This window comes from Grus americana, chromosome Z, assembly GCF_028858705.1.
Source record: "Grus americana isolate bGruAme1 chromosome Z, bGruAme1.mat, whole genome shotgun sequence".
NCBI lineage: Eukaryota > Metazoa > Chordata > Aves > Gruiformes > Gruidae > Grus > Grus americana.
In genome coordinates, this window is record NC_072891.1 from 33181328 (window position 1) to 33206400 (window position 25073).

Below are 25073 nucleotides of genomic sequence, written 5' to 3' on the forward strand. Positions count from 1 at the left end.
CTCTTCACTTTTGAGTATCAATCACCATCAGCTTTATCTGCTTAAGTATTCTGTTCAGTCATAGACAAGAGAGCTTGATGTATGCTCTCTTTACAGCTAGGATTTGCAAATGACATATATCAGTTTTCCTCAGAAGCATTTTCCTGAAAATACCTTCCTCCTCCCCCCATGGAGACAAGTAAATTATATTTTTTAGTATAATAGAGATATGGCATTTCCCTTGCTTCCTTCACATAGCCTGGATACGTGTCAGGCAGATCCATAATTTCACATTAGTGTGAGGAAAAAAGCAGTAGAATCACAACAGCAGGACATCCAGGATGCTATAATATACATCTTCTTGATAAACACACTCGTCAAAAAGTCAAGCACTCTCCATCTCAGAGGAGAGGGAAATAAGCTGCTCTCCTTTATTTCCAGTAACAACAGAGCTTATTAACAAGGTGTCTCTGACTCTTCACTACGGAAGACAATTTTAGTGTCTCATGACCCATCTTCTTCTCTTCCAGTCTGCCATTTTTTACAGCCTATTCAACCTTCTGCAGCACTGACTATTCGTTTTACTCATGCAATGCAGCTGAACAACCTTAAGTAATTAATGAAAGAGCATCTGCAGAAAAGGACTTGCCTTACAGTTGATCAGAAATTATCACAGTCTAAACCAATATAAAGTGTCTTTCTTCCACACCAGTGCATGAAATTGGTTCATTTTAATGGTCTCTTCTTAATTAAAACTCCTTCCCATAAGACAAAAGTAACAAAACTTTCGATTTTTAACTACTGCAGTAAATGCACATATTTATTAATACTTGGTTTAAGAAATTGGAGAAATTCCTTTGTGGAAATGCTGAGCTCCAACAGGAGGTGCTGGAAAATAGACATGTTGGCCACAGATTTTTAACTGCTGCTCACTTGCTGTATTCCAGTATTTAAATAAAATCTGCAGCACACATACTTATAGTAACAACATGATAAATCATCTTTTACACTGATGTTCTTATTCAAAACTCATAAGGCTGGTTGAACTCAGATTTTAAACCTGAGTATGTATTTTAAAAATTCTTCGGTTACATGAGTAACAAATCCTAGTGAATGCTGATTTATCCATGTATAAAATAACTACAGCCTGCCGACCTTTTCTTTATCAGATGCCTCAGAATCAAGGCAAAAAGCAATAGAGAATTGGCCCCTATATGTCTTTCAGACATCGAAGATACATCTGCTGGATGAACTGCACAGCAGTCTCTTATTTATCCTTTTTTCTTCTTCTCTTTTTTAAGCTAACAGAGTGTTCATACTTTTTTTGCAATCAAGGAAAAACCAGCATGTAAATGTTACTTTCACACTCTTTCACACTTTCTTCATGCATGCCTCCCACTCATAACTTTGATCATCCACTAAGACTTTCAGCACATACAGAGTATTTTAAAGCTGAAAGCACAAGTACATTAACAGCAAGTAGAAAAATGAAACTGTTCACATAAAGTGCTGCAAAACATAAAGGACAACAAAGTTCTGTTATTTCTAGCTAATTTCAGAAAATGCAGCACCTCTTGGAAAACTTGTTTTACTATTTGCTTTATTATTTGCTTGTTTGTTTTGAGTTTGGTTGCTGGGTTTTTTGGGGGGGAAAGGGGAATAAAATGGAGAATTTGTTTGGGTATTGCTTGAACTACTAAGTATTACAAAGACCAAAGTCTTCCATAAAACTCTTGTTTTTACCTAAGACTTTGCAAAGACAGAAGAGATTCAGAGAAACATGAACTGGCTTTTACACATAAAAATTGCTTTGAGTTAGCCCATAATACTACAGGAAAATAAAGAAATTGTGCACTTGAGATGATGCCAGCAGAAGAGATCCATTTTACCTAGCATAAGGTGAGCTCTGCTCCAATTTCTATGCTCTATCACCATCAAACACTTAAATAATGAAAATTACTTCTACCATCTTTAATAAATTACAAAGGCTCTTATAACATTACCCTCAATCCCATTTGTATTTACCTATAATTCATTAGAGCAAATCATTAACCGTTTCACCTTCTGTGTAATTAGCATTATTGAAATATTCTCAGTGTATAGTACTTCATAGTAAGATAGAGACAATTATGAGCATATAATGTACCCACAGAGGAACAGCAGATGTAATAATGTCAACAGAACTATTACACAAAATTGTTCTTCCCTTACAATAGATGCAATAATCTTACTTATTCTAGCAAGCATCAGGTAAGCTTTTTCCTGTTCAGGATGTAGTTGCTTTGGTATGCCCGCTTTCAAGGGCCAAGTCAATATTTTTCCTATTGTTTTGTTTTGCTGTCTCAAGCCTGATCACATCTCCTTAGGAAATAGATATAGAAGGAGTAGGTACATTATTTGCAAAATTGACAGTTGGGCCCCATAGGTTTAATGTACCTTTCCTGATGTCACTTAGCAACTTTCATCTTTTACCCTACATGAAAGGAAAAGCATCAGCTCATTTTCCACTACCATCTTCTGCTATTGTTTGACCAGCTACCCTGCACCTTTTTTTCTCTGTGAATGCTCTGCCTCATAAATCTTTTTTGACTCATTCCATCTTCAGTCTTCCTTAGCTGCATTTGTTACTGACTGCATCTTACTCAATCTAATAATAATAGCTGCATTTTTCAGTTTTTCATCCTTTTAATGTCTCAAAGTCATTTCTTTCTTGACCTCACCTGCGTCAAAATCCTCAATCAGTAATGAAAAAGGGGAGCAGCTTTCTACAACGCTGTCAGTAAAAATCCACCAGGGAGAAGACAAGCTGAATCCCCAACAATATTTAATGACTTGCTCATTTTCTTCCCCATTTCCTTTACATTACACACGGGAACCTTATAGACCAACAAGATTCACTATAAGCAGAGCAGTAACACTTATTGATTGTACCATGTTTCATGTTTTCTTGGCAAATCTCTACTGTCTAACCTTTCTAATCCCTACTGACCATGTGCTGTCAGCTCTTTAGTCCTATTTTTGCTGTTTAAATCGTCACAGCAACTTTCCCCTCCAAATCTAAGTAACCTCTAGTAAACTCTTCTGCCAAATTTTTCAGCATAATTTCCTGTTTTCTTTCTGGAACCATTAGAGACGATCTGAGATTTTATTTTTTAAAAAACCCATCAGAATTAATTCATCTGAATTAATGTAAGTGCAGTAACAATTCTTTAAAACTTCACATAATGCTGGAATGACTGTCTGAGTACTTGTACTGAGTACAAGGTGCTGCTGCAGGGCAACTACCCATTAGGTAGCAGGTTATCCATTCTTCTTGAGAGAATACACTGTCAAAAAACCCCCTGGCTTGCTTAATCTCTGTTTGCTATTTGAAATCAATGATGAAACACAAAAGTACTGTGAGAAACAAGTAAAAACTGAAGGACAATCCTTGACATATTTTCATGCAGATTTTAATCGCTCCTACATACCTGGCTAAGTTACAAACTTATAGAATAGTTCCAGCTGGAAGGGACCCACAACGATCTCTGGCCCAACTGCCTGACCACTTCAGGGCTGACCAAAAGTTAAAGCACATTACTAAGGGCATTTTCCAAATGCCTCTTAAACACTGACAGGCTTGGGGCATTGACCACTTCTCTAGGAAGCCTGATCCAGTGTTTGACCACCCTCTTGGTAAAGAAATGCTTCCTAATGTCCAGTCCGAACTTCCCCTGATGCAGTGTTGAAGCATTCCTGTGCATCCTGACACTGGATCCCCAGGAGAAGAGCTCAGGACCTCCCTCCCCAATTCCCCTCTTCAGGAAGCTGCAGAGAGACATGAGGTTGCCCCTCAGCCTCCTTTTCTCCAAACTAGACAAGCCCGAAGTCCTTAGCTGTGCCTCACAGCACATGCCTTCCAGCCCTCTCATCAGCTTTGTTGACCTCCTCTGGACACATTCAAGTACCTTAATAACAGAATCTGGCATTTGTTCTGGTTAAATTTCATGCCATTGATGATTGCCCAATGCTCCAATCTATCTAGATCCCTTTGCAAGGCCTCTTGCCCCTCAAGATGGTCAACAGCACCTTCCAGTAAGTATCATCAAATATTAGTTCAATATTAGTCCAAATACTACTGCAGAGTGCTGTACTCTCTGTACCATCATGAAGAATAAAGCCCTGGTCCACCACAGCTCCAGATTTTATTAACAGTAAGAATAATCCTCCTTCTGGAGATAAAAACAATGGTATGTCATTTATTCACTCACTTTATATTCTCATTTGAAGGTACTTCTGGAAGTTCCACAGTTATCATGCCATCTAAGTTGGTCTTTCCAATGAAGACTGGCTTGGTGCGAAGCACGTCTGGTGCAGTCTTTGCTGTCACTCTGTGCTGAAGACCCCCAGCACTATTCCCTCTGTTTGTCAGCACAAATGAATATGATGTCTCCGGCTTCAAGTTTGTGATCAGCTTTTGAGTAGCACGTCCATCAACCTCCACCACCATTTTCCCATCATCATAAAGGATCTAGGTTCATATATATAAATTGAAGGTGGTTTTGGTTAGCAAGAGAACGTAACTAATATTGTCATACTTAACAGGAATAAACCTAGCTATAAATTTAAAATGAAAGTTACTGAGCATTTTAGGCTGTAAGATAGTACTGAATTCACTACTGCAATTAAACTTCTCACTTTCAGGGGAAAAAAAGAACTACATTAATCTAAAGCAGTGTAAGCACTCCTAAAATCCAGTTTCATTTACTCAAATTCAGTAGTTTTGCTTGAACCCAGCATTTATATCACTTGTTAAAGGTACCTTGACTTTTTCATTCACACTCCTTATTCAGAAAGGCTTTTGCAACACTTTTAGTTCATAAAATACTGCTCTTCACTTGCCACTGCCTGAGATGACGCAAGTGATGAAGAATGATGCAGAAGAAATGCCAGCCAGACTGCAGGTTACATTGAGTCTTTTTACCTGGCTAATGTGTTAGTGAAGTAAAAGGGTTATAACGCAAAAACATGTTGTGGGGAGACAAAACCAAAATGGTGTTCAGCTACAGTCGCTACAAAAACAAGTAAAAAAAAAGAAAATTATTCTTTTCTTTCACTGTTTACTCTAAAATATAGTAGCAATGAAGTACAAATTAGCAAGTTGTTCATACCATGCATAATAACCAGTATGAGCCTGACTTAGAAATACTGCCCAACAGTGGCATATTGCATCATGACTGAATTTAACAGCTTGGGTCAATATTGCTGATTAGTTTGCATTCTTAAATACACCAATATCAAGAAATCCACTTGTTCAGTAAGCTACTTGACCAGGTGAATGACATCCTCTGGTTTTTGTATTTTCCCTTCTACAAACGGAAAGTAACTTACTTTGAAAGGCAAGGCTGAATTGTAATTTTCTGGAATTTCCCAAGAGAGCAAAACAGAAGTCTTCATTACTGCTTTAACATGAAAATTTTTTGCAAACACTGCTGGAAAAAAAGAAACAATGTATATAAACAACATCTTGGAGTTTAGATCTTGTCATATTTCCTCTGCTACCTGGGAGTATTAGCTTTCCATTTAGGTCAAAAACCACAAGGATTCAATTCTCCTACCTGTTTGCTCATATTTAAATATCACATTTTAACTCATTCTCACTCTTATCTAGTGACAACCCAACATGTACATTTTTCTTACCTGAAAAAATTGTGAAGATGTTAGCCAGAACTTGCTTGGCAAGGGACAACTGAATTCTAAGGCATCCAAAACATATTAAGATTTACATACTTTACCTTTTTTGTTTGTTGAACCTATTTTTATGAATGGGCCGGTCAGATTTATATACAGCTTCAAAAACACTGATATCCAAAGACCGATACTCCTTTAAAGGTCAACGCCATAAGCAGACAAATCCTACCTTGATCCACGGGTAGTGTCCTGAACTGGACACTTGGACTATAGGGACCAGGCCCTTTGCTTGTGTGGGCACGTACTTTTACATCATATGTGGTATCTGGTTTTAAGCCAGAAAGTGTCATAGTGGTATCAGCAGGAACAACAGGGAGTTCAACTGGCTGGTAAGCAACATTGATATCTCTGTACAAGATGGTATATTTGGTGATAATGCCATTTCTCTCTGCCAAGAGTGGCATCTGCCAAGTTAATTGAACTGATGTAGAAGTAGAGCTTTCCGAGTGGAGGTTTTGGGGAAATCCACTGGGTACCTCTTCAGGAACAGAAATCTCTTTAACCATCTCCTCCCCAAAGCCCACTTTATTTCTAGCTGAGAGCCTGAAGACATAAGAAGCTCCTTTGTGAATGTCTGTAGCTGTGAAGTGATCTTCCTTCTCTGAGAACTCCATGGTCGTAAATGTATCCACGTCTTTGCGACCAAACTTCAGGCGATAACCCTGCAGCGGGCCAAAGGTGTCCACAGGAGGGTGCCACTGAATAAGAGCCGTGTTCATCTGTGTGTGGCTAATCACAAGCCGAGGTTTGCCTGGAACTGTAGCACAATGTTATTTGAAGATGATAAATACAAACAGAATTGCACATACAATTCTTCAGGCTAGTTTTAGCAGGAATAGGGATAAATTTGCTGTTCCCTCACTCTTAGTTCCACAAATTACTGTCTTATGGAAGAAATAATGGCTCGCTGCCTCCTGCACTATTTAGTCATACAGTATAATGAACTACAATAGTAGAGCCATTTACTGTTTGTAGTCTTCTTCCCTTACCATTATTTCTAAATACAGAGAACATTCAGAGGCACAGGACTTAGAAACACAAGTCAATAAGTAAAACTTCAAACAGACATCTTATGAATGGTTCTGTCTCACTTACAAATCCTTGCTTGCAAAAAAAGAGTATTGTCATAAGTATTCATTAATTTAATCCAAGGCACATTTCTGCCATTCCTGTAAATGGAAAAATAATTAATGATAGTAGTAGTAGTAGTAGTAGTAGTAGTAGTAGTAGTAGTAGTAACAATAATAATAATGAGGAAATTACAAGTTTCTAGTTGTGTCTAACATAACTTTTGCCATTGATAATTAAACTGTGGTAGAAGGGAAGTCAGACCAATCTTGTCATCAGTAATCATTACCATATATGATAGAACTCTATCATTCCACTTTCCACACAGAAATCACCTCCAGCATGGGCTGTTTCAGCTTGCTGCAGTAGCACAGTTTTTAATTTAACTTCTTGATTGTCCTGGCTTATCATATATGATTTAGTTCCCAGCATGGTCTTGGTGCACGTGAACTGGATTTCTTCTGAAGAAGAATAAATTGGAAGGTCTTCTTAACCTGCACACCAGACACACTGAAATCTTAAATTCAGTCCTATTGGTCCAAACTGATAATTTGTCTTTCAGAGAAGTTCAAGTCGTAAGTGTGGTAAGGACAATCAGTCCTGATCAGAGCATTAAATTAGCTAATCAAGCAGGAAATCCCATTATACAACTTATATGGTGTACATTTTTTGAGTCATGATATCAATTGCTCTCATTTACTGTTTCTCTTTAAATTATATATTTATTTTTCTTTATTAATTTATTCATATTCATTTATATACATATATATTTATGTTTTCATTAATATTTATATTTTAAAATAATCTGGTTTTATTACAATCAATTATTTGATAATGAAGCATATCCATAACTGTTTAGAAATTTGGTGTTCCTTTTGTGCCAATGGCTGACAGGTCAAGAGACTAGAATAGTTTTGGGAGTAGTAGTACCATGATAACAAGTCTTCCATGAAGACTAATTAGTTCCATCCACATTCAAAACCTTTCCACGTGAATGTAACTGCTGCACTGTGAGCTCTGGTTCCTGTACTTAAACACTTCAATGGATTTTATTACTTATTTTCAGTTCTCAGGCACCCAGTAAATCAGATTCTTATTGTCAGAAATTCTGACTACCATTCTATAATGAATTAGGAATAAGGAGGGAGGAATGGCATGGCTTGAAGAAAATTCTGCATTTAATAAGCACTTTCCTCATTATGTCCATCATAAGTTGTGACATTGCTTCTAATTGCATTAGAATTTTAGCTAGTTTTTATATAATTTTTCCAAATATATTTCCTTTTAGATGTCTAGTTCACCTGCAAGTATATTCCCAGGAATTTTGTAAGTTTTTTCCTACACTTTCTGCTGCATAAAGAATATCTCTCTGACTAGTTCTGACTTTTCCTCATCGATTATTGCGGTCTCTTATGGAACAAAGAGAAGGCTGTGAAGGCCTTTTGCAGGCCATATTTTTCTCTAGATTATAACTATTACTGAAGCCAATGGAGCATATGAAAGAGAAGAAAAGTCCACACAAATAGAATAATAACTCCTTCAGCTTTCTAGAGGAGAGACTGCTGGAAGGTGTCACTAAATAATTTATGTGATAAATTGCTTTTTTTTCTTGTGGTAGACCTCACAGAACTATTTTTTAACCTTGGTAGTAACTACAGAGAAAGAAAGAAATTACTGCTTGCTCTTTATCAGAACAGAGGAACTAATAAAGCTTACTTATCCAATAAAATTCCCTGTGATTAAAATAGTAAATAACATTGGTCACTGTTTTTTTTTCTTAAATATGGAGCCTATCTGATTTTGTGAAGTGTATGAATTTCCTTTTTGTTAACACGTAACTATTGATAGAGAAATAAAATGTTTTTCTCTCTCTCTTTTTATTTCCAGATATCTTTCAGTTAACATTTTCTTTTAGTATGATCACTTGTGAATATTACAGTCTTGCAGGACAAATGGCAGGATTCTGTGCAGTCCTATATACAGTAGCATCATGGAATAGCTCTATCTAGAAACTTCTGATAATAATACTTGATTTTGCCATGAGTCCAAATGAAGTGAAATTGCACATGAAAAATATATTGTCTGATCTAGTGAGGTCCACCTCCGCAACAACTACACAGGAAGATGTCCATTACGTACCCCTTTGCAACATTCATTACACCAACCAGTTGTAATGGCATGCCATTACTAGTAGAAGCTCATGCAAGCTGCCTTTACCAAATTACCTGACGTAATTTGCTTCTGTTAGCTGCTATACAGTACACCACCATCTTATCATAAATTTTCTCCTGTTAGCTGAAATCTCTATTTCAAGAATGCTGTCAGCACAGAGAGTAAATTCCAAATAATGGACAAGCTGTTGTGCTATGAGATTCTTCAACTACTATGACCTAGAAATTAAAGGTCTGATTAAATTCTCCATAAAAACTGTATGATATCACTGACTTAATTTTTATCAAGGTTTTGTTAATCACATATTTTGTAACTTCTGACCCAAGGAATATAAAAGTTTCAAATATTTTAAGTTGGAAATGTTCAGTAACAGTTTTTCTTCCATCTGATTTCAAAAACTAGGAAAATAAACTAAATATAAGACAAAAACACACTCTGCAGTGAAAATATTAACCGCATTCAATGACTTCACTAATAACTGCAGTTACTGTACTGTAGGCTCGCTTAAATTTGGTGATTCTTTCCCATCTAAAAATGTAAATGATGCTTTTGTATCTCTAACTGGACAAAGATGAGTAGTTGCTTATCACCTGAATAATATATGAATAGTAAGTTTCTTCAGTAAACATTTAGATCTTTACTCTCCTTTCATACCTCTTATGGATACAATCTCATTCTCATACAGCTGCACCTGACTTAAACCTTTAGAAATTAGACTAGAAAGTCAGAACCTTCATTTGCTTTATTGTAGTATTTGAGTAGCACCTTTTTAGGGAAAAAATCAAGTGGAAACTCTCAGAGAATAGGAGGGTGCATTTCAGACCTACAAGCCCCTGGTATCAATGCATCATTCCTTTACCTGCCTGATGTATTCTTATAGAAAGACAGTGAGATGGAAACTCTTGGTATTGACTATATTTATTGTCTTCTTTTTCAAAAACCTGCATATGAACTCTCCTTACAAAAAGAGCTAAACCACAGCAAGCTGTAACAGTAAGTGAAGAGGTGTCCATACAACCTGAAATGTATGAAGGAGCAAAACGGTAACTAGCTGTTATCCTAAAGATCAGGAACAAACATTACTTGTCCACAAGGTGAAGCAAACAGCAAGAACAGTGTAATATGTATTACATTTACAGGCATGCCTCTGATCCTCAATTGTTCTTCAGTCACTCAGGGTTTTATGGGACATGGGATTTGTTCGCCTTTCTAAAGTAGAAGCATCAGAGATCTTGGAAGAGTGAAACATGAATAGTCAATAAGGACTAAAGGCACAGAAGCTTTAAGTTTTGCAAGCAGGTTTGCATAGTCTACGTTTACATCTAGAAACTAACCAAATCATAATCTAGATAATTGTGTTTATTTAAATTGGGACCCAAACTATAAAAAGAGTAACGGATCAAGTGTCATGTTTCTTAAATCTAAGTTCAAATGCAAGTGAGAAGTATATATCACTTTTTTTCCCAGACCACGAGAATTCAGGAAAGATAAAAAGTTGGAGGGTAAGTTTCAGCATCAGCCATGAGTAATGACTAGAAGGTACTCTAAAATCTGAAATGAAACTATATGATATATCTAGCCACCAAGACTGAGATTTTTCCAAGGAAGCTGATGATACAAGGATATAAACATTTCCGATACTAGTACAAGATGTGCTTCACACTGTTTTAAAAATTGAGTCAATCACCACAAATACAAATACATATGCCTTTTGAACTTTGTATATTAGCATAAACAATACGTCGTTATTAAGATAGCTTGTAATGGTGCTACCAAGTTTTCCATGTGATTGTAATGCAATATCCTTAACAGCCACACTACAAAACCCAGAAAATGAACACTTGTAGGTGAACACCACACTAAGGCTGTGGTGACATCATTTGGTTAAGCTGTGCCACAGTGAACCATTTAAATTTATAAAACTTTGTTCCTCGTCTAAAAGTTTGTCCTATTAGTGCTAACTGAATCAGCTGAATTGGTCATGCAGTCAGATACCCACTTGCTAGTAATACCTGTGATCAGCTGCAGACTGAGCACAGTGGCATGGTGTATTTTGCCCCAGTTTACACCTCTAATTGCCATGGAAGCAATATTGGTTTCAGGGTTTCACAAGCTGGACTTTCATTTCGTTTTCAAATTCTCTGCATTAGTAATCACATTTTTCTGAGATAAGTTGTGACTGTCATACAGCTAGCTTCTTTCAATGTTCTTACTAACAGGCAGAAACATTGCTGGTCTCATAAAGATCAGGAAAGTCCTTCACAAATTTTTCAAATATCCTTCTCAGCTCTGAATTTCTATTTTTTTCCTCTCCAATAAGACATGAATCAGAATGGAAGAGCTATGACAAAGTATAAAGTTAAGTATTGCGTTTTGGCTGCATCTTGAAATGAGGAAGGGACAAAGGGGGACACAAGTTCTGTTTTTATCTAAATAAATGAAGGGCCAAATACTGAAACAGAAACCCCAGGAGACTTCCAAATAGTAGGAGCAAAACACTAGCAGGAAAACTCAAAGGATTTATTTGGAATTAATAGGTATGTAAGTATTACCTGCACCAGTAGTAGATATGAGTTTGGGCTTGCTGCGTGCTCCATCACCTTTTGTTGTATAGGCTGTCACAGTGAAAGAGTATGTAGTTTCAGGCTGAAGCCCAGAAATTATCATTTCCTAAGACGAAATAAAACAAGAACAATTTATTAAAACCAGTTTGTTTTCCAGGAGAGCACAGAATCCTTCAGACAACCCCTATATATTACATACAGTGTGCACACTTTTGTGCTTCTGGCAGTGATAGCAAAGCATTTGAGAGCACCAACAGACTGTTTTGTGTGAAATACTTCATAATGCAAGACGTTTCACTCACTTAAGCAATAAAAGACAGCACACTTCTAAATAGCATGCCTCAGGTAGTATAAGGCACAAGGCCAAAGGCTTAGTGGTGTGAACAGTGAATAAAGCCTTCTGAAATACCTTGCCTCAGGAATACTACTGATATTATGAAATGCATACATATGCACATATGAGAAACTCAGTTTAACTTAGTCATTTACAGGACATCATTGATGTAGTTACAAAATGCCTAATAAGAAGAGTGTTGCATTTGTATGCACACTTTGTAAGTAACAATGGTTTAGCTGAACAAGAAAGCCTTGTTACTTTCACAATACTCTCATTGCAACCTGTGTCACTGGTTGGACTGTACATCTAAATATCTCAAAGGACTTCAGAAACAACTCACTGTTCAGGTCTAAAAGAACTATCTAAAACATCATTAAAAATACAGGCAGAGAATAAATCTGATTGGCCCTCAAACAAATGACAGCAGCTACAAAACAAGTACAACTAGTACAACTGAATGGGAGGAAGATCAAACTGTAAGTGTCAAAGCAAGAGGAATCTATTTACACAAGTGCACGCACACATGTACACACACATAGAAGATGGTGAAGGGCTAGCTACCTGAAATGAACTAAACTTATGCCATCCTATAAGGGCAGCAAGAGGAATTTAAGCCTAGATGCTCATGACATAAAAAAAAATTATATGCAAAAATAAAAGGACAGTATTTGGAAGCAACTGACTGGCCCAAAGCTCCTGACTCATCAGCTTCCAGTCTGTAATCACTGGACTACTCCTTTGCATTTTCACATGCTTGAACGGATTTACACTAAATTTCGCTGCTGCCAGAGAGATGTTATATTTTTGCATCTAGAATTAATAGCAAATGTGCAATCACACACTCCTAAGATGCAACAGCCATAAAAGTTACTATAAACTACCCACAGTAAATGGATTTTTCAGGATAGTGGGTATGAGCTCAGTACAGATGTGATTAGAATTCTGCATTGTATTTACAGTCAGTTATTAGCGATATAGAAATAGCAAAGTAATGATCAGAATGCATGGGCAAAATAGATCAAATAAAAAAATAAGGAAACTGCACCTGATATTAACAGAATAAAAATGTAAAAGCCAAGAAACACCAAACCCTGCCATCCTTTTAAACAGTGATTAAGATATTAGCCTCATCTAAAACAAACAGTGCTTCTTGTTGTAAGAGATATGATTACATGTAGTGTTGTCTTTTAAGTGTGATCTGGATACACTTAGGCATAAAAACTGCAGGGCATTTGACTTTCCTGATAGCATACAAAATACATTTATCAAATTATCAAAAAGAAAGCACAAGTGACTTCAACTTTAAACTACAGACAGAAACATTAACGTTAAAATGAATACAGAAAAACCTGACTATTGGTACACAACTCTAAACTACTTATGTTTTATTTTTCTAACATCTTCTCGTAAAGAGAAAATTGTGAGGCAAAGTTAGTGACAGCCATCAAAAAAAAGAAAACATAAAGCCATTTTTTTTGGCATCATGCTGAACCCCAGAACAAGCAAGCAACAGTAACTCGTGCTCTCCCTGGAAAAAGAAAAAAAAAAAAAAAAAAGAAGAAAAAAATGCCATAAGGGAAAAACTTTTGATGTTAGGTACATGCATTTGTGCAAATGACACATACAACAACAAAAAAAAAGAAAACCCAAGAACACTCAAAAAAATAAAAAGAGGCTACGAGCAAACAAGCAAAAAGAAAAAAAAAAAAAAAAAGCCAAGCCCAACACACACTGTTTTTTTCTGGCCAGTCAAAAACTACTCACATGTTCAGTAGTATCATCATATTCCCACTGATTGAGAGTAAAGAATGTTGGAAGGAAAAAAACAAAAGAAATGAAGAGATTTGTAGCCTGGCTGAGGTAATTTCTTCTTAATAGTAAAATAAGTATGAAAGATGTCTGGGAAAATCAGGTACAATTGTATAGAATCACATAGAATTTGGTTAATGAAATCAGGCCAGGCATTTTTAATTCCATTTCTACTTTCCCTAAAACCCAGCCACTTTTCTTTCATTGAAAGATGAAGTAAGTAATGAATCCTCTTGTACCATGTAGTAATATTTTAGAATAGATTATATTAGTAAAAGCTACCAAGGCAGAATTAAAGGCTACCTGGTTTAATCATGTTACTAGGCTATATGCTTGAGTTTCATAAATGAATTCAATGCCTTATTTAAATTAATAGCAGGATTTTTTAGTCTTGAAATCTAACCACACTGATCTTTTACCATCAAGGTCTTCACATTTGCACAAGCCCTGATCACATGTATCACAGAAATATGATAGGCAGGAAGGAGGGGTGGGAGGAGAAAGGAGGTGACTATCCAGAGTGAACCAATGGCAAACAGGCAGATCAGAGCCAAACTTGGCAAAAAAAAGAAATATGACTTTTACCTTTATGATATTTCGGATCCAATATCTCATCTAGTCTCCTGTTTCTGACCTTCTAGTGTTTAAAATTATTTTAAACTACTACCACACAGAGGTTGAAAGTGAAAATCTGTGCAAGGAAGGGGAGCACTGAAGTGCAGCAGCATCTCCTTTTCCATCTCCTCTCCTTTTTCCCTTTTTCTTCCCACCTCACCACCTGTTTCCATCTTTCTCTCCTCTCAATTTAAGCTGTAAGAACATCATGTTTTGTAAAATAAGTAAGTAAGTACGCACAGGTAGATAAACAGACTGGCAGGTAGAACAGCAACAAAGACCTCCAGGAACAGAGACAATACTTTGAGAACAGGGTCATCAGCAAAATGCTGGTGTAGGAGACCTGTTCTCAAAAAAGATGTCTGCAGAGCTGAAATTTAGAACTAAGACTGGAAGAAGAAACCAAAGAAGCACAATCCCCCACTTATTTATTCACAGAAAATGCTTAAGTGGCAAGTTTAATCCTTTACTTGATGCTATGTTGATAATTTCTTATGATTTCCATAAATTGAGAGCTAGCAGTGAGATGTTTGTACTTGGTAATAGCTTCCACGCAGGGTGATTCCTCCAGTACTGAGAGCTTAGTGAATCTTCAGTTTTACAGAGCACTAGTGTATCCCAATCAGTAAAATCCCATTTTTAGAAGCTTTTTAAACTTTATCTGATCAGACTTCTGCTTTCATCATGTCTCATAATTATAAAACAGACAGAAAATTTTGCAATGTAAGTAACCGCATACCTATTCAAACTAAGATCCTCTTTTTATTGCACAGTTACTGATATGAATAATGACAAGTATAAATATCTCGGTGATTTCTAAAGTTGCGCTAATAAATTAATTTCCTGTGAAATGTGCGATGAGGTGGGATACACGCTAATGACAGAAACATTGTAATAATGGGCTAATGTAGTCCTCTAATGATTCTAGGTTCTCCACTGAAACATAGAAATATCGTGTGGGTGGATCAGGCAGTGCACAGTTTGCTACACTGACTGTGACCTGGCTCAGATCTCCCTGATGTTTTTAAACTTCAGAGCATGGGTATCAAGTGGTCTCCAGGTTTAAGGGAACAAGCAGAATGGCACAGCTTAGCATTTAGTTGCACACCTATACAGAAAAAGGTGCCTAGGTTTGGGTCAACAACCTTTAAATATAAGTTTTCTGACAAAAAGTCGTTAAAATAGAGATAAAAAATGTTAACTGAGAGGCTGAAATATAGAAAGAAAAAAATATGCAGTTCTGGATAGCTCTCTGGTACATGAAAAACTTTCATGGTGGCCTAGAAAAGAAAATAAAATGCCCTAATTACCTGTGCATCGGCCAGCATAATGTCCTTCAGCATGGGCTGACCCTTTGGCTCTCCGTTTTCCATCCTCACGTAGTGGACCTGGTATCCTCGGATCTGACCATGCTGCTTATTGGGCACAGGCGAGCGCCATGACACTTTAACAGCAGTAGAGTTGACAGCCTCTACCTCGACTTTGCGAGGAGGACCACTAGGAACTGGAACAACATCATTGGACAGAAGAGAATTACAGGCACCTGTCCCACCCATGTCTTTTGTTTTTGTTTTTTTTTTTAAAAAAGGGCAGACTCACTATGTTTTCTTTGAAGAATACAAATTGTTCAACAAATGAAAATGCTCAACCAATCTGCTCTACCTTTCAGTGAAAAGATCAAAAAACATGACTGATGCAAAAAATGGAAGAAAAAAGAGTATTAGAGAAATAGAAAAACATGTAAAAATGTACAAAAGCCAAGGAAGATGCTTTGAGATTCAAAGCATTATACCACAAAGAGATATTTTAATCATTGAAATAATAATACTACTACTAAGAAAAACACAAAAGATTTAAAAAAAAAAAATTCCTTTATTTTCATTTGCTAAGTTGTTGAGGGTTTTGGTTTTTTTTTTTTTTTTCAGTAGTATAAAAAGGAGGCTGATAATATGGCTGTCTTCTGTCACTTTCAAGCATGGAGGAAAAGAAAATGTATGGAGCATCAGTTTTCCAAGATCAAAAACAAAACTCAAAAAAACCCAAACAACAACCAACCCAATAAAACCCAAATCAAAAAGCACAACACGGAACAAGAAAGCAGTTAAAAAAACCAAACCAAACCTGAAAAAAAGTTCATAGACATAAGTGTTTAAAAATAACAATGACTGTAAAATAAGGAAAAGGCAGAAAGATTTTCCCCTGAGAATTATTTTTATGTTAAAGGAGGAGCAAGAAGGATATGTATGGGCTCAAAGGGGCAGCAGATTCATGTCACTCACAAAAAGGTACTTTCTGTTTAAAAAAATAAAAATATCAAATATAAAAATGGTGTAGAAAGGACAAGTCTTTGATTAAAAAACTCAAAGGGTGATAATATCTGTGATTTGGGAAAAAAAGAGCAGCAGAAAAAAATACTGTTAGGCTATACAAAAGACAGCAGATCGACAGAGAGTCATAGAGGCGCAAACTGATGTAGCGGAGGCAACATACCATCTTCATCTGTCCGAATCAATACTGCTAAGCTCTCTGGGCCAGGTCCAACATCAGTGTGGGCAGTCACAGAGATCCGGTACTCAGTCCATTTTTCCAGATGTTCCAAAAGGTATTGGGTATTGTCCGAGGAAATTCCCAAAATTTCATGGGGCTTGACATCTTCTCCATCAATCCCAATGTACTTGATGGAGTATGCAGTGATAATGCCGTTCTGTTTTTCCACCGGTGGAGGTTTCCAACTTACCAAAATGCTAGTGGAGCTGGGGCTTGTGCAACTAATGTCTTGAGGAGGAGCTGATGGCTCTAATTTCAGTAGTGGGTTAAAGGAGGATTTGAGTGAAAGGATAGGAGTGATTGAAAAAAATGAACAAAAGAAAAAAAATAAATAAAAGACAACCAAATGAAAATAAAAAATAAACAAAAAAGTAGAAAATTAAAAAAAGCAAAAGGTCAGATAATCGTATGCACCTTGGCTTATTAACATGAGGAAACCAAAAATGAATAGACCAACTAAATGGTGAAAAAGGATGTAGGGGAAATATATGAAAATGAAACCTCAAAATAATATTACCTACCTGTAATTAAAATTCTTCTTGAAATAAAACAAAAACGTGACACTTCTATGACTACTGATCTATCTTTATAATCATTGCAATTAGTGCAAGCTATAGCATTTTAAATGGAACATGACATGTATTTACTTACAAATTTGGACATATCCCCTTAAAGTGGGTTTGCTTTCTTTGAGAAAAATTATCTTTTTAAAGAATTCCTAAAAACTTGCAATAATTGCTGGAAATCGCTCCATTAATTGCCATTTTTGTAGCCTCCCCCGTATCATAAACAAATTATTATTTTTTCAGGTTTTTTTTGTAACTGAGTCTGCCTGGCACAAGTCAACCATATATTATGTTTAAATAGAAAGCATTTACTGAAACATTTATTGTAGGCAACATAGTAGGAGCATGCAGTCAACAGAAGATGAAGAAAGTCTTAGTCAAAGATTTACCTACCAGGAAAAAGTGACAGGCTTGTTGATTCTGACTGTAACTTGTACTTACCCTAGATCAGCTGTCAGTTTTATTTTTTTAACTCCGCTTGGAGACACCTTTGCTAGCAAAGAATTAAATCCTACCAATAATGGAGGTAACTTCTATAGGGAAAAAAAAAAAATCTACCCCCGAACAACGTGTCAAGAAAGCAAGTATTCGTTTTACAACAGTTTATGAGCTTAGCACATCAGAATGGTGAGATATTCTGACTTTGTTTTGTCTCTTGTCACCAGCACCAATCTTCCATAGCAAAAATGTTCACCTTTACTGATTTGTACTTGAAGGAGTCTGTTAGTATATTTACCTTTTCTGGGCTCCAGAGCATTTAAGCATGTATGTCATTCCATCGCTTTCAGTGAGGCAATTTGAGTACTGAAAGTTAGGTATGCATTTATGTGCTTAAATGCACTTTGACTTAGCCAAGTCCATGTTTACTAACTGAGAGCATCAAAAAAAAGGAGCCATAGCTCAAATTCACTGGCAGAAGTAGTGGATGTGGATTCCTCTCCTGTTTCAGCCTTCTCTCTTGTAAGGAAAACATAGATTTTGGGTGCAAGATCTTTATGGCTTTTTTTTTTAAAAAAAACCAACCCTATTTTCTTCTCATTTCTTAAGGCAAAAAGGAAACAAATGGATTTCTGGTACTTATACTAGGCACATGAAACAAAATTAAAGCAACGGAGAAGGCCTAGAACCCTGCTGTGACCTACTGCATTTACACATGTATCTTTTGGTTCCCTACAGCTCTTCCACAGGCATCAATGGATTTTTACTCAGTATGGTACGCTGCTCTTCTGAAGGGAAAACAGAAGGGAATGTACCAGCATTTCGAGTAACTAGAGGAGGTGGATGGAGGAACAGATGAGAATTATCACAATTAGTTGGGTTTTTTTTTTTTTAGGCTAATTTAGTAATCAAGTACTCAAAACATCTTGGTCCCCTTCTACCTTCAATTTGTGCAGGAAGTGAAATAGAAGTAAAATCTCCCTTAAGGATCTTGTATGTAAAGAAACAAATCCCTGTAGCATTTTTCTCTGAAACCAAGATGAAAGGCAATAGAGTATTCTGGTGAATATTGCTAATAAACTCATAGAAGTTTATTAATTTTTAATCCATTATACTATGAAAATGCAAAATATTGCATTTATGTAACTAAGGATAAGCTGTAGGCTACTTGTGTAACCAGTTTTTATTAATGCATATACTTTTTTCTTAAAATATACACAATTTTTGCGGAAAAGATTTTGCAGTCTTTTTAGCAAATAACCAGGGTCTGCCCACTGAAATCAACTGGATTTTCCTACTATCTGAAGACATAAGGATGAAAAAAGCATAACATATTCTTATATTCAAGAAGGGGAAAATGGCAATGTTCTTATATATGGAACATGCAACCTTGGAGCCTAGATTTTTATTTTGTATGCACAGTCTAAGCAATCTTCACCCAAGGTAAGAGAATGAGCATTAGAGAATAGCTGAAATGGCTCCCAGAATAAATAAATACCTTTTTCTTCATCAAATTATTGATTCTGAATTACTAAAATCAAAAGGTGCCTTGACACTATCTCTAAAGCTAGCCTTGTGTTATATAATTGCCTTTTACGCTTATTCCAAATACCTTAGAAATTCTTCAGAAGCACATTTAGCTTTGGTTGAACATCTGCAGCACTGTATCTCCAGTCACACTAATTACTACTAATACATAACACTAACAAAGAATGATAGAGTAATCACATATGTCATAGACTGCAAATTAAAAAGTCTCATGTCAATGGAGAGTCTGAATTTTCTGTTTTGAATAATATTACTTTAAGAAAGGCCATTTAATTTAAAACAAATACAAATAGAATTGCACTAAGTTTTAAAATGACACAGTGTAATGCAAACTGTTAGGAAAGCATAATTTATCAGGCAAGATTAGCACTTCTGGACATCAACCTTGAACATCTGTTTTAATTAAGTCTTAATTTAAATATTTTAAAATGTACCTATAAATCCCTGACAATTTTTTGCATCTCATTTGCAGACAAATGTGATGAGTTTCATGACATTGCATAAGCATCCACTGAGAAAACAATTTTTCTACTGGTGTAAAAAAATTACTGAATATTAAAAAAATCTAACTTAAAATCAGAACGATTAGCTATTATCGAAGAACAGTTATGAGGAAATTTTTGGTATAGTCTGAAATAGTCAACCTGACCCACTCTACAAATTTTTTGTACTTCAGGGAGATGCTGCAGGAATAAAGATGCATTACAGGAAATCTCCAGACTGGGCAGGTGGAATTTTATGGGTGGAGGACTGTTATTAATGTACATCTATTGCACGTTAAACATTTTATCCTATTATAATATAAAATAAAATATTATTATGACAGCATAACATTGTCTCCTTAGACACTGTTTTACAGAGTTTTTTTCTGAAACTATGTTAAAGGCACTTATATATTAAGTTGATCACAATGCACCTACAAAAATACACACTTCAAGCATTCTTTTGCTGTATTAAGCACCATGAATGCTGTATTTTTATCATTTTGTCGTCTTCTCTGTTGCTCCCTCTCTGAAGTACTGAGATTAATCTCTTCGAGAAATACAAGACAAGGGATTAAAGCTAGCAAGGAAAGACACCTACTTGACTGCATGGTTCTTGCTGAGATTTCCGCTGTCGAAGCGCCCAGGCCTTGAGGAGAACGTGCAGCTAGACGGAATAAGTACAAGCTGTTTGGCTTTAAGCCTTGCAGGCGATAAGATGTAGCAGGTTCAGTGGAAACTCGTTGCTAAAGGTAGGTAATAAAAGAACGTCTTGGTTAATATTTACAGACTCTGAATTCCATACATTCCCTGTAGAAGAAATGCTTTTATACTCTGATGATAACCCCACTGAGAAAAAATTAAATTTGCAAAAAGAAATCGTACCAAAACCAAATCAAACCAAAACAAGAAAGAATACATTACTTTTGACAAACATACATTAAGGAAAAATGTTTTTTAAAGTCGACAGCTTGTGTTGGGTTTGCGTGGCAAGGTTTTGGTAGCGGGGGGGCTACAGGGGTGGCTTCTGTGAGAAGCTGCTAGAAGCTCCCCCTGTGTCTGATAGAGCCAATGCCAGCCGGCTCCAAGATGGGCCCGCCGCTGGCCAAGGCCAAGCCAATCAGCGCCTCTGTGATAACATATTTAAGAAGTAGAAAAACACTTAGAGAGAGAGAGCTTTTGCAGCCGGAGAGAGGAGTGAGAAGATGTAAGAAACTCTGCAGACACCAAGGTCAGTGCAGATGGAGGGGCAGGAGGAGCTCCAGGCGCCGGAGCAGAGATCCCCCTGCAGCCCGTGGTGAAGGCCATGGTGAAGCAGGCTGTCCCCCTGCAGCCCATGGAGGAAGGATGAGGGGGTGTAGAGATTCCACCTGCAGCCCGTGGAGGACCCCACGCCGGAGCAGGTGGAGGCACCTGAAGGAGGCTGTGGCCCGTGGGAAGCCCACACTGGAGCAAGTTCCTGGCCGGACCGGTGGACCCGTGAAGAGGGGAGCCCACGCCAGGGCAGGTTTTCTGGCAGGACTTGTGACCCCGTGGGGGACCCCACGCTGGAGCAGTTTGCTCCTGAAGGTCTGCACCCCGTGAGAGGGACTCCATGCTGGAGCAGGGGAACGATGAGAGGAGTCCTCCCCCTGAGGATGAAGAAGCGGCAGAAACACCGTGAGATGAACTGACCGTAACCCCCATTCCCCGTCCCCCTGTGCCGCTGAGGGGGGGAAGGTTGAAGCCGGGAGTGAAGTTGAGCCCGGGAAGATGGGAGGGGTGGGGGGAAGTGTTTTAAGAGTTGATTTTATTTTCTCATTCCTCTACTCTGTTTTGCCTAGTAATAAATTAGATGAATTCCCTCTCTAAGTTTGGTCTGTTTTGCTCGTGACAACAATTAGTGAGTGATCTCTCCCTGTCCTTATCTCGACCTGCAAGCATTTCGTTATGCCTTTTCTCCCCTGTTTAGTGAATGAGGGGAGTGAGAGAGCGGCTCTGGTGGGCACCTGGCCCCAGTCAGGCTCAACCCACCACAGTCTTTTTTGGCGCCCAACGTGGGGCACGAACAAATCGAGATAAGGACAGTAATTGGAAGAGGTAACGAGCAAAACATTGACTGAACGTAGATTGAGAGTGAAATAGCGGTGAAGGGACAAGAGGTGGATTCTGTGTGTATTGTCTACTCTTGTTTAGTGTTGTGATAGTGTTGCTTTGATTCTGGTGGGGGGAATTCTTTTTCCTTGTAGATGTGATTAGTGTGTGTGTAGTTTTTCTGTTGAATGTATGTTTTAATAATTCTTAAATATGTGATTCACAGAGGCGAGGGGTGGAATGTGTTGGGTTTGCGTGGCAAGGTTTTGGTAGCGGGGGGGCTACAGGGGTGGCTTCTGTGAGAAGCTGCTAGAAGCTCCCCCTGTGTCTGATAGAGCCAATGCCAGCCGGCTCCAAGATGGGCCCGCCGCTGGCCAAGGCCAAGCCAATCAGCGCCTCTGTGATAACATATTTAAGAAGTAGAAAAACACTTAGAGAGAGAGAGCTTTTGCAGCCGGAGAGAGGAGTGAGAAGATGTAAGAAACTCTGCAGACACCAAGGTCAGTGCAGATGGAGGGGCAGGAGGAGCTCCAGGCGCCGGAGCAGAGATCCCCCTGCAGCCCGTGGTGAAGGCCATGGTGAAGCAGGCTGTCCCCCTGCAGCCCATGGAGGAAGGATGAGGGGGTGTAGAGATTCCACCTGCAGCCCGTGGAGGACCCCACGCCGGAGCAGGTGGAGGCACCTGAAGGAGGCTGTGGCCCGTGGGAAGCCCACACTGGAGCAAGTTCCTGGCCGGACCGGTGGACCCGTGAAGAGGGGAGCCCACGCCAGGGCAGGTTTGCTGGCAGGACTTGTGACCCCGTGGGGGACCCCACGCTGGAGCAGTTTGCTCCTGAAGGTCTGCACCCCGTGAGAGGGACTCCATGCTGGAGCAGGGGAACGATGAGAGGAGTCCTCCCCCTGAGGATGAAGAAGCGGCAGAAACACCGTGAGATGAACTGACCGTAACCCCCATTCCCCGTCCCCCTGTGCCGCTGAGGGGGGGAAGGTTGAAGCCGGGAGTGAAGTTGAGCCCGGGAAGATGGGAGGGGTGGGGGGAAGTGTTTTAAGAGTTGATTTTATTTTCTCATTCCTCTACTCTGTTTTGCCTAGTAATAAATTAGATGAATTCCCTCTCTAAGTTTGGTCTGTTTTGCTCGTGACAACAATTAGTGAGTGATCTCTCCCTGTCCTTATCTCGACCTGCAAGCATTTCGTTATGCCTTTTCTCCCCTGTTTAGTGAATGAGGGGAGTGAGAGAGCGGCTCTGGTGGGCACCTGGCCCCAGTCAGGCTCAACCCACCACACAGCTTAATGGGTGAAACAGCCAGAAAAATTGTTTGACTGTTTGAGGAAGTAATAGCTGTGTACAAAGTATAAAACACTTTTCAGACAATAACCCATGAACAAAGTCTTACCTATAGGTACCTCTTATGACTGAACCACAGAGTTTTATAACGGGAGCAACACTGGGTTTAACCTCGAAGTTAAATTTGTGTTCAAATTATTAAGAAGCAAATTCTTCCAAAGGGTAATTTATTAAGCAGGGACCTGCATCCTATCTGGAGGTGAAATACAGATCTGGCCCCCTTCCACAAAATAAGTTTATGCATTCACAGTATACGTGTGAAGCTGCCATAAACATAAGCTCAGTTGAAGCATTAGCAATGAGTTGATGATGCAGGAGAAATCAATGAGGCTGACACTCTCCTGCTGCCTTCTGAAACTGCCGGCTTCTTTCTCTTTTCTGGAACACCCGGCAATATCACATAGTTTCCATATCAGAACAGTTTATTCTAAAGTCTATGGTGCTAACACCACAGAGGCACTGAAACTGAAAATTCTTTAAGAAATAATGTTACAGAAAAAGTCCATAGCAGGTTTTTACCTTTAGAAAAAAACCTCTTATTTTCTTCTCAAAGATTATTGAAAGATTAGAGAAGCTTAAAAACTCTCTTACATGATTGCAAAGAGAAACAAAAATTCTCTAAGGCCGAAAACAGATTTCCAAGTCCAAGTATAAGTGCAAAAAATCTTAATGAGTCCATGCCCCAAAACACTTGTGCTTCCAAGCCTTTGTAGAGGAACAGGCTTGGAGAGATGTTATCAGTATCTGACACTGGATGCAACTTCTGTGGATGACTCGTTGTGAACAGCAGTGAAGTTCCAGTGGCTGGTAAGCACCGACAGCATTTCCTGTTGTTTACACACTTGCAGTCTATTGTCAGGCTGACTGCTGCGTTTAACAAACTTAATCATCAAGGCATTTGTACTAAAGAAAGTTACTAATCCATCAATTCTAAACCTTTGCAGTATTTTATGTCTGACTCATTAAAGAGTATTTTAAAAAAGTAAAGTCTTTTCACTTACCTCCTCCCCATGCTCCCCATCTTTGTAAACCAGTTCATAGCTGGAAATCGTATCAGAGCGTGGAGGTGTCCAGGAAAGTAATATGCTCGTTTCAGACTCAGGTTCCGCTTTGAAGTTCAATGGCTGACCAGGCACTAAAGAAAAAGTTAAGCAGTGTTGCCAATTTTTTATTTGGCTAGTTCAACACTTATCTTTCAAACCTTTTAAACTATTACCTGAATATTTCACACAATATTACTTTTATTGAACTTACTGAACTTAAAAAAATTGATTAACTGTATTATGAAATAAATTAATCTGAGCTCAGAAAAAGAATAATGGTAACACATTACAAATTATCAAGGAATTAAAAAAAAGCTTTAGAGTGCAAATAATGCACACAGAACTGAAATGCAATTGAACAGAAGCCTGGTGATGAATACCAGCAGTCTAATAACCTATGTGTGAAATGGTGAATATAAACATGTATATACGTGTGTGCATATGGGGAAATTCTAGTATTACATAATATTGGCTGGAATAGTCAAAAAGAAAGTGTTAAAACCATTACATGCGTTTCCAAATCTGAAAATTGTTTGCTCAGCTCATAAATAGGATACTAAACATCCTGTTCTTTAAGAAGACACATAAATATTGAATGCTTTTATAACCTGAAGAAGTTATAACCTACTGAAGAGATCTTCAGTAATGTTCTCATTAAGTGACATATTTCTGCCCTTTTAATGACTGGTATTTTTATCATAGTTGAATTTCTAGTAACAACACTTTCTAATTGCAAGAACTAAAAATGCAACTT

The 25073-nt window shown here is 37.9% G+C and overlaps 1 protein-coding gene across 34 annotated transcripts in view; it reads right to left on the reverse strand.

Annotated features, from left to right (window-relative positions):
• PTPRD (protein tyrosine phosphatase receptor type D) overlaps positions 1-25073 on the reverse strand; it is a 1257748-nt gene that overhangs the window by 100952 nt on the left and 1131723 nt on the right. For 9 of the 34 annotated variants that reach the window (XM_054809724.1, XM_054809742.1, XM_054809732.1 and 6 more), the window contains 9 exons: positions 24278-24411; positions 20457-20601; positions 16765-17070; positions 15585-15778; positions 13615-13641; positions 11502-11619; positions 5879-6466; positions 5350-5450; positions 4230-4489 (listed from right to left, as the gene is read on the reverse strand). In XM_054809724.1, the coding sequence (XP_054665699.1) occupies positions 4230-4489; positions 5350-5450; positions 5879-6466; positions 11502-11619; positions 13615-13641; positions 15585-15778; positions 16765-17070; positions 20457-20601; positions 24278-24411 (1873 nt within the window). The remainder of the gene's footprint in view (positions 1-4229; positions 4490-5349; positions 5451-5878; positions 6467-11501; positions 11620-13614; positions 13642-15584; positions 15779-16764; positions 17071-20456; positions 20602-24277; positions 24412-25073) is intronic. The other 25 variants (XM_054809741.1, XM_054809740.1, XM_054809739.1 and 22 more) reach the window with 8 other exon arrangements.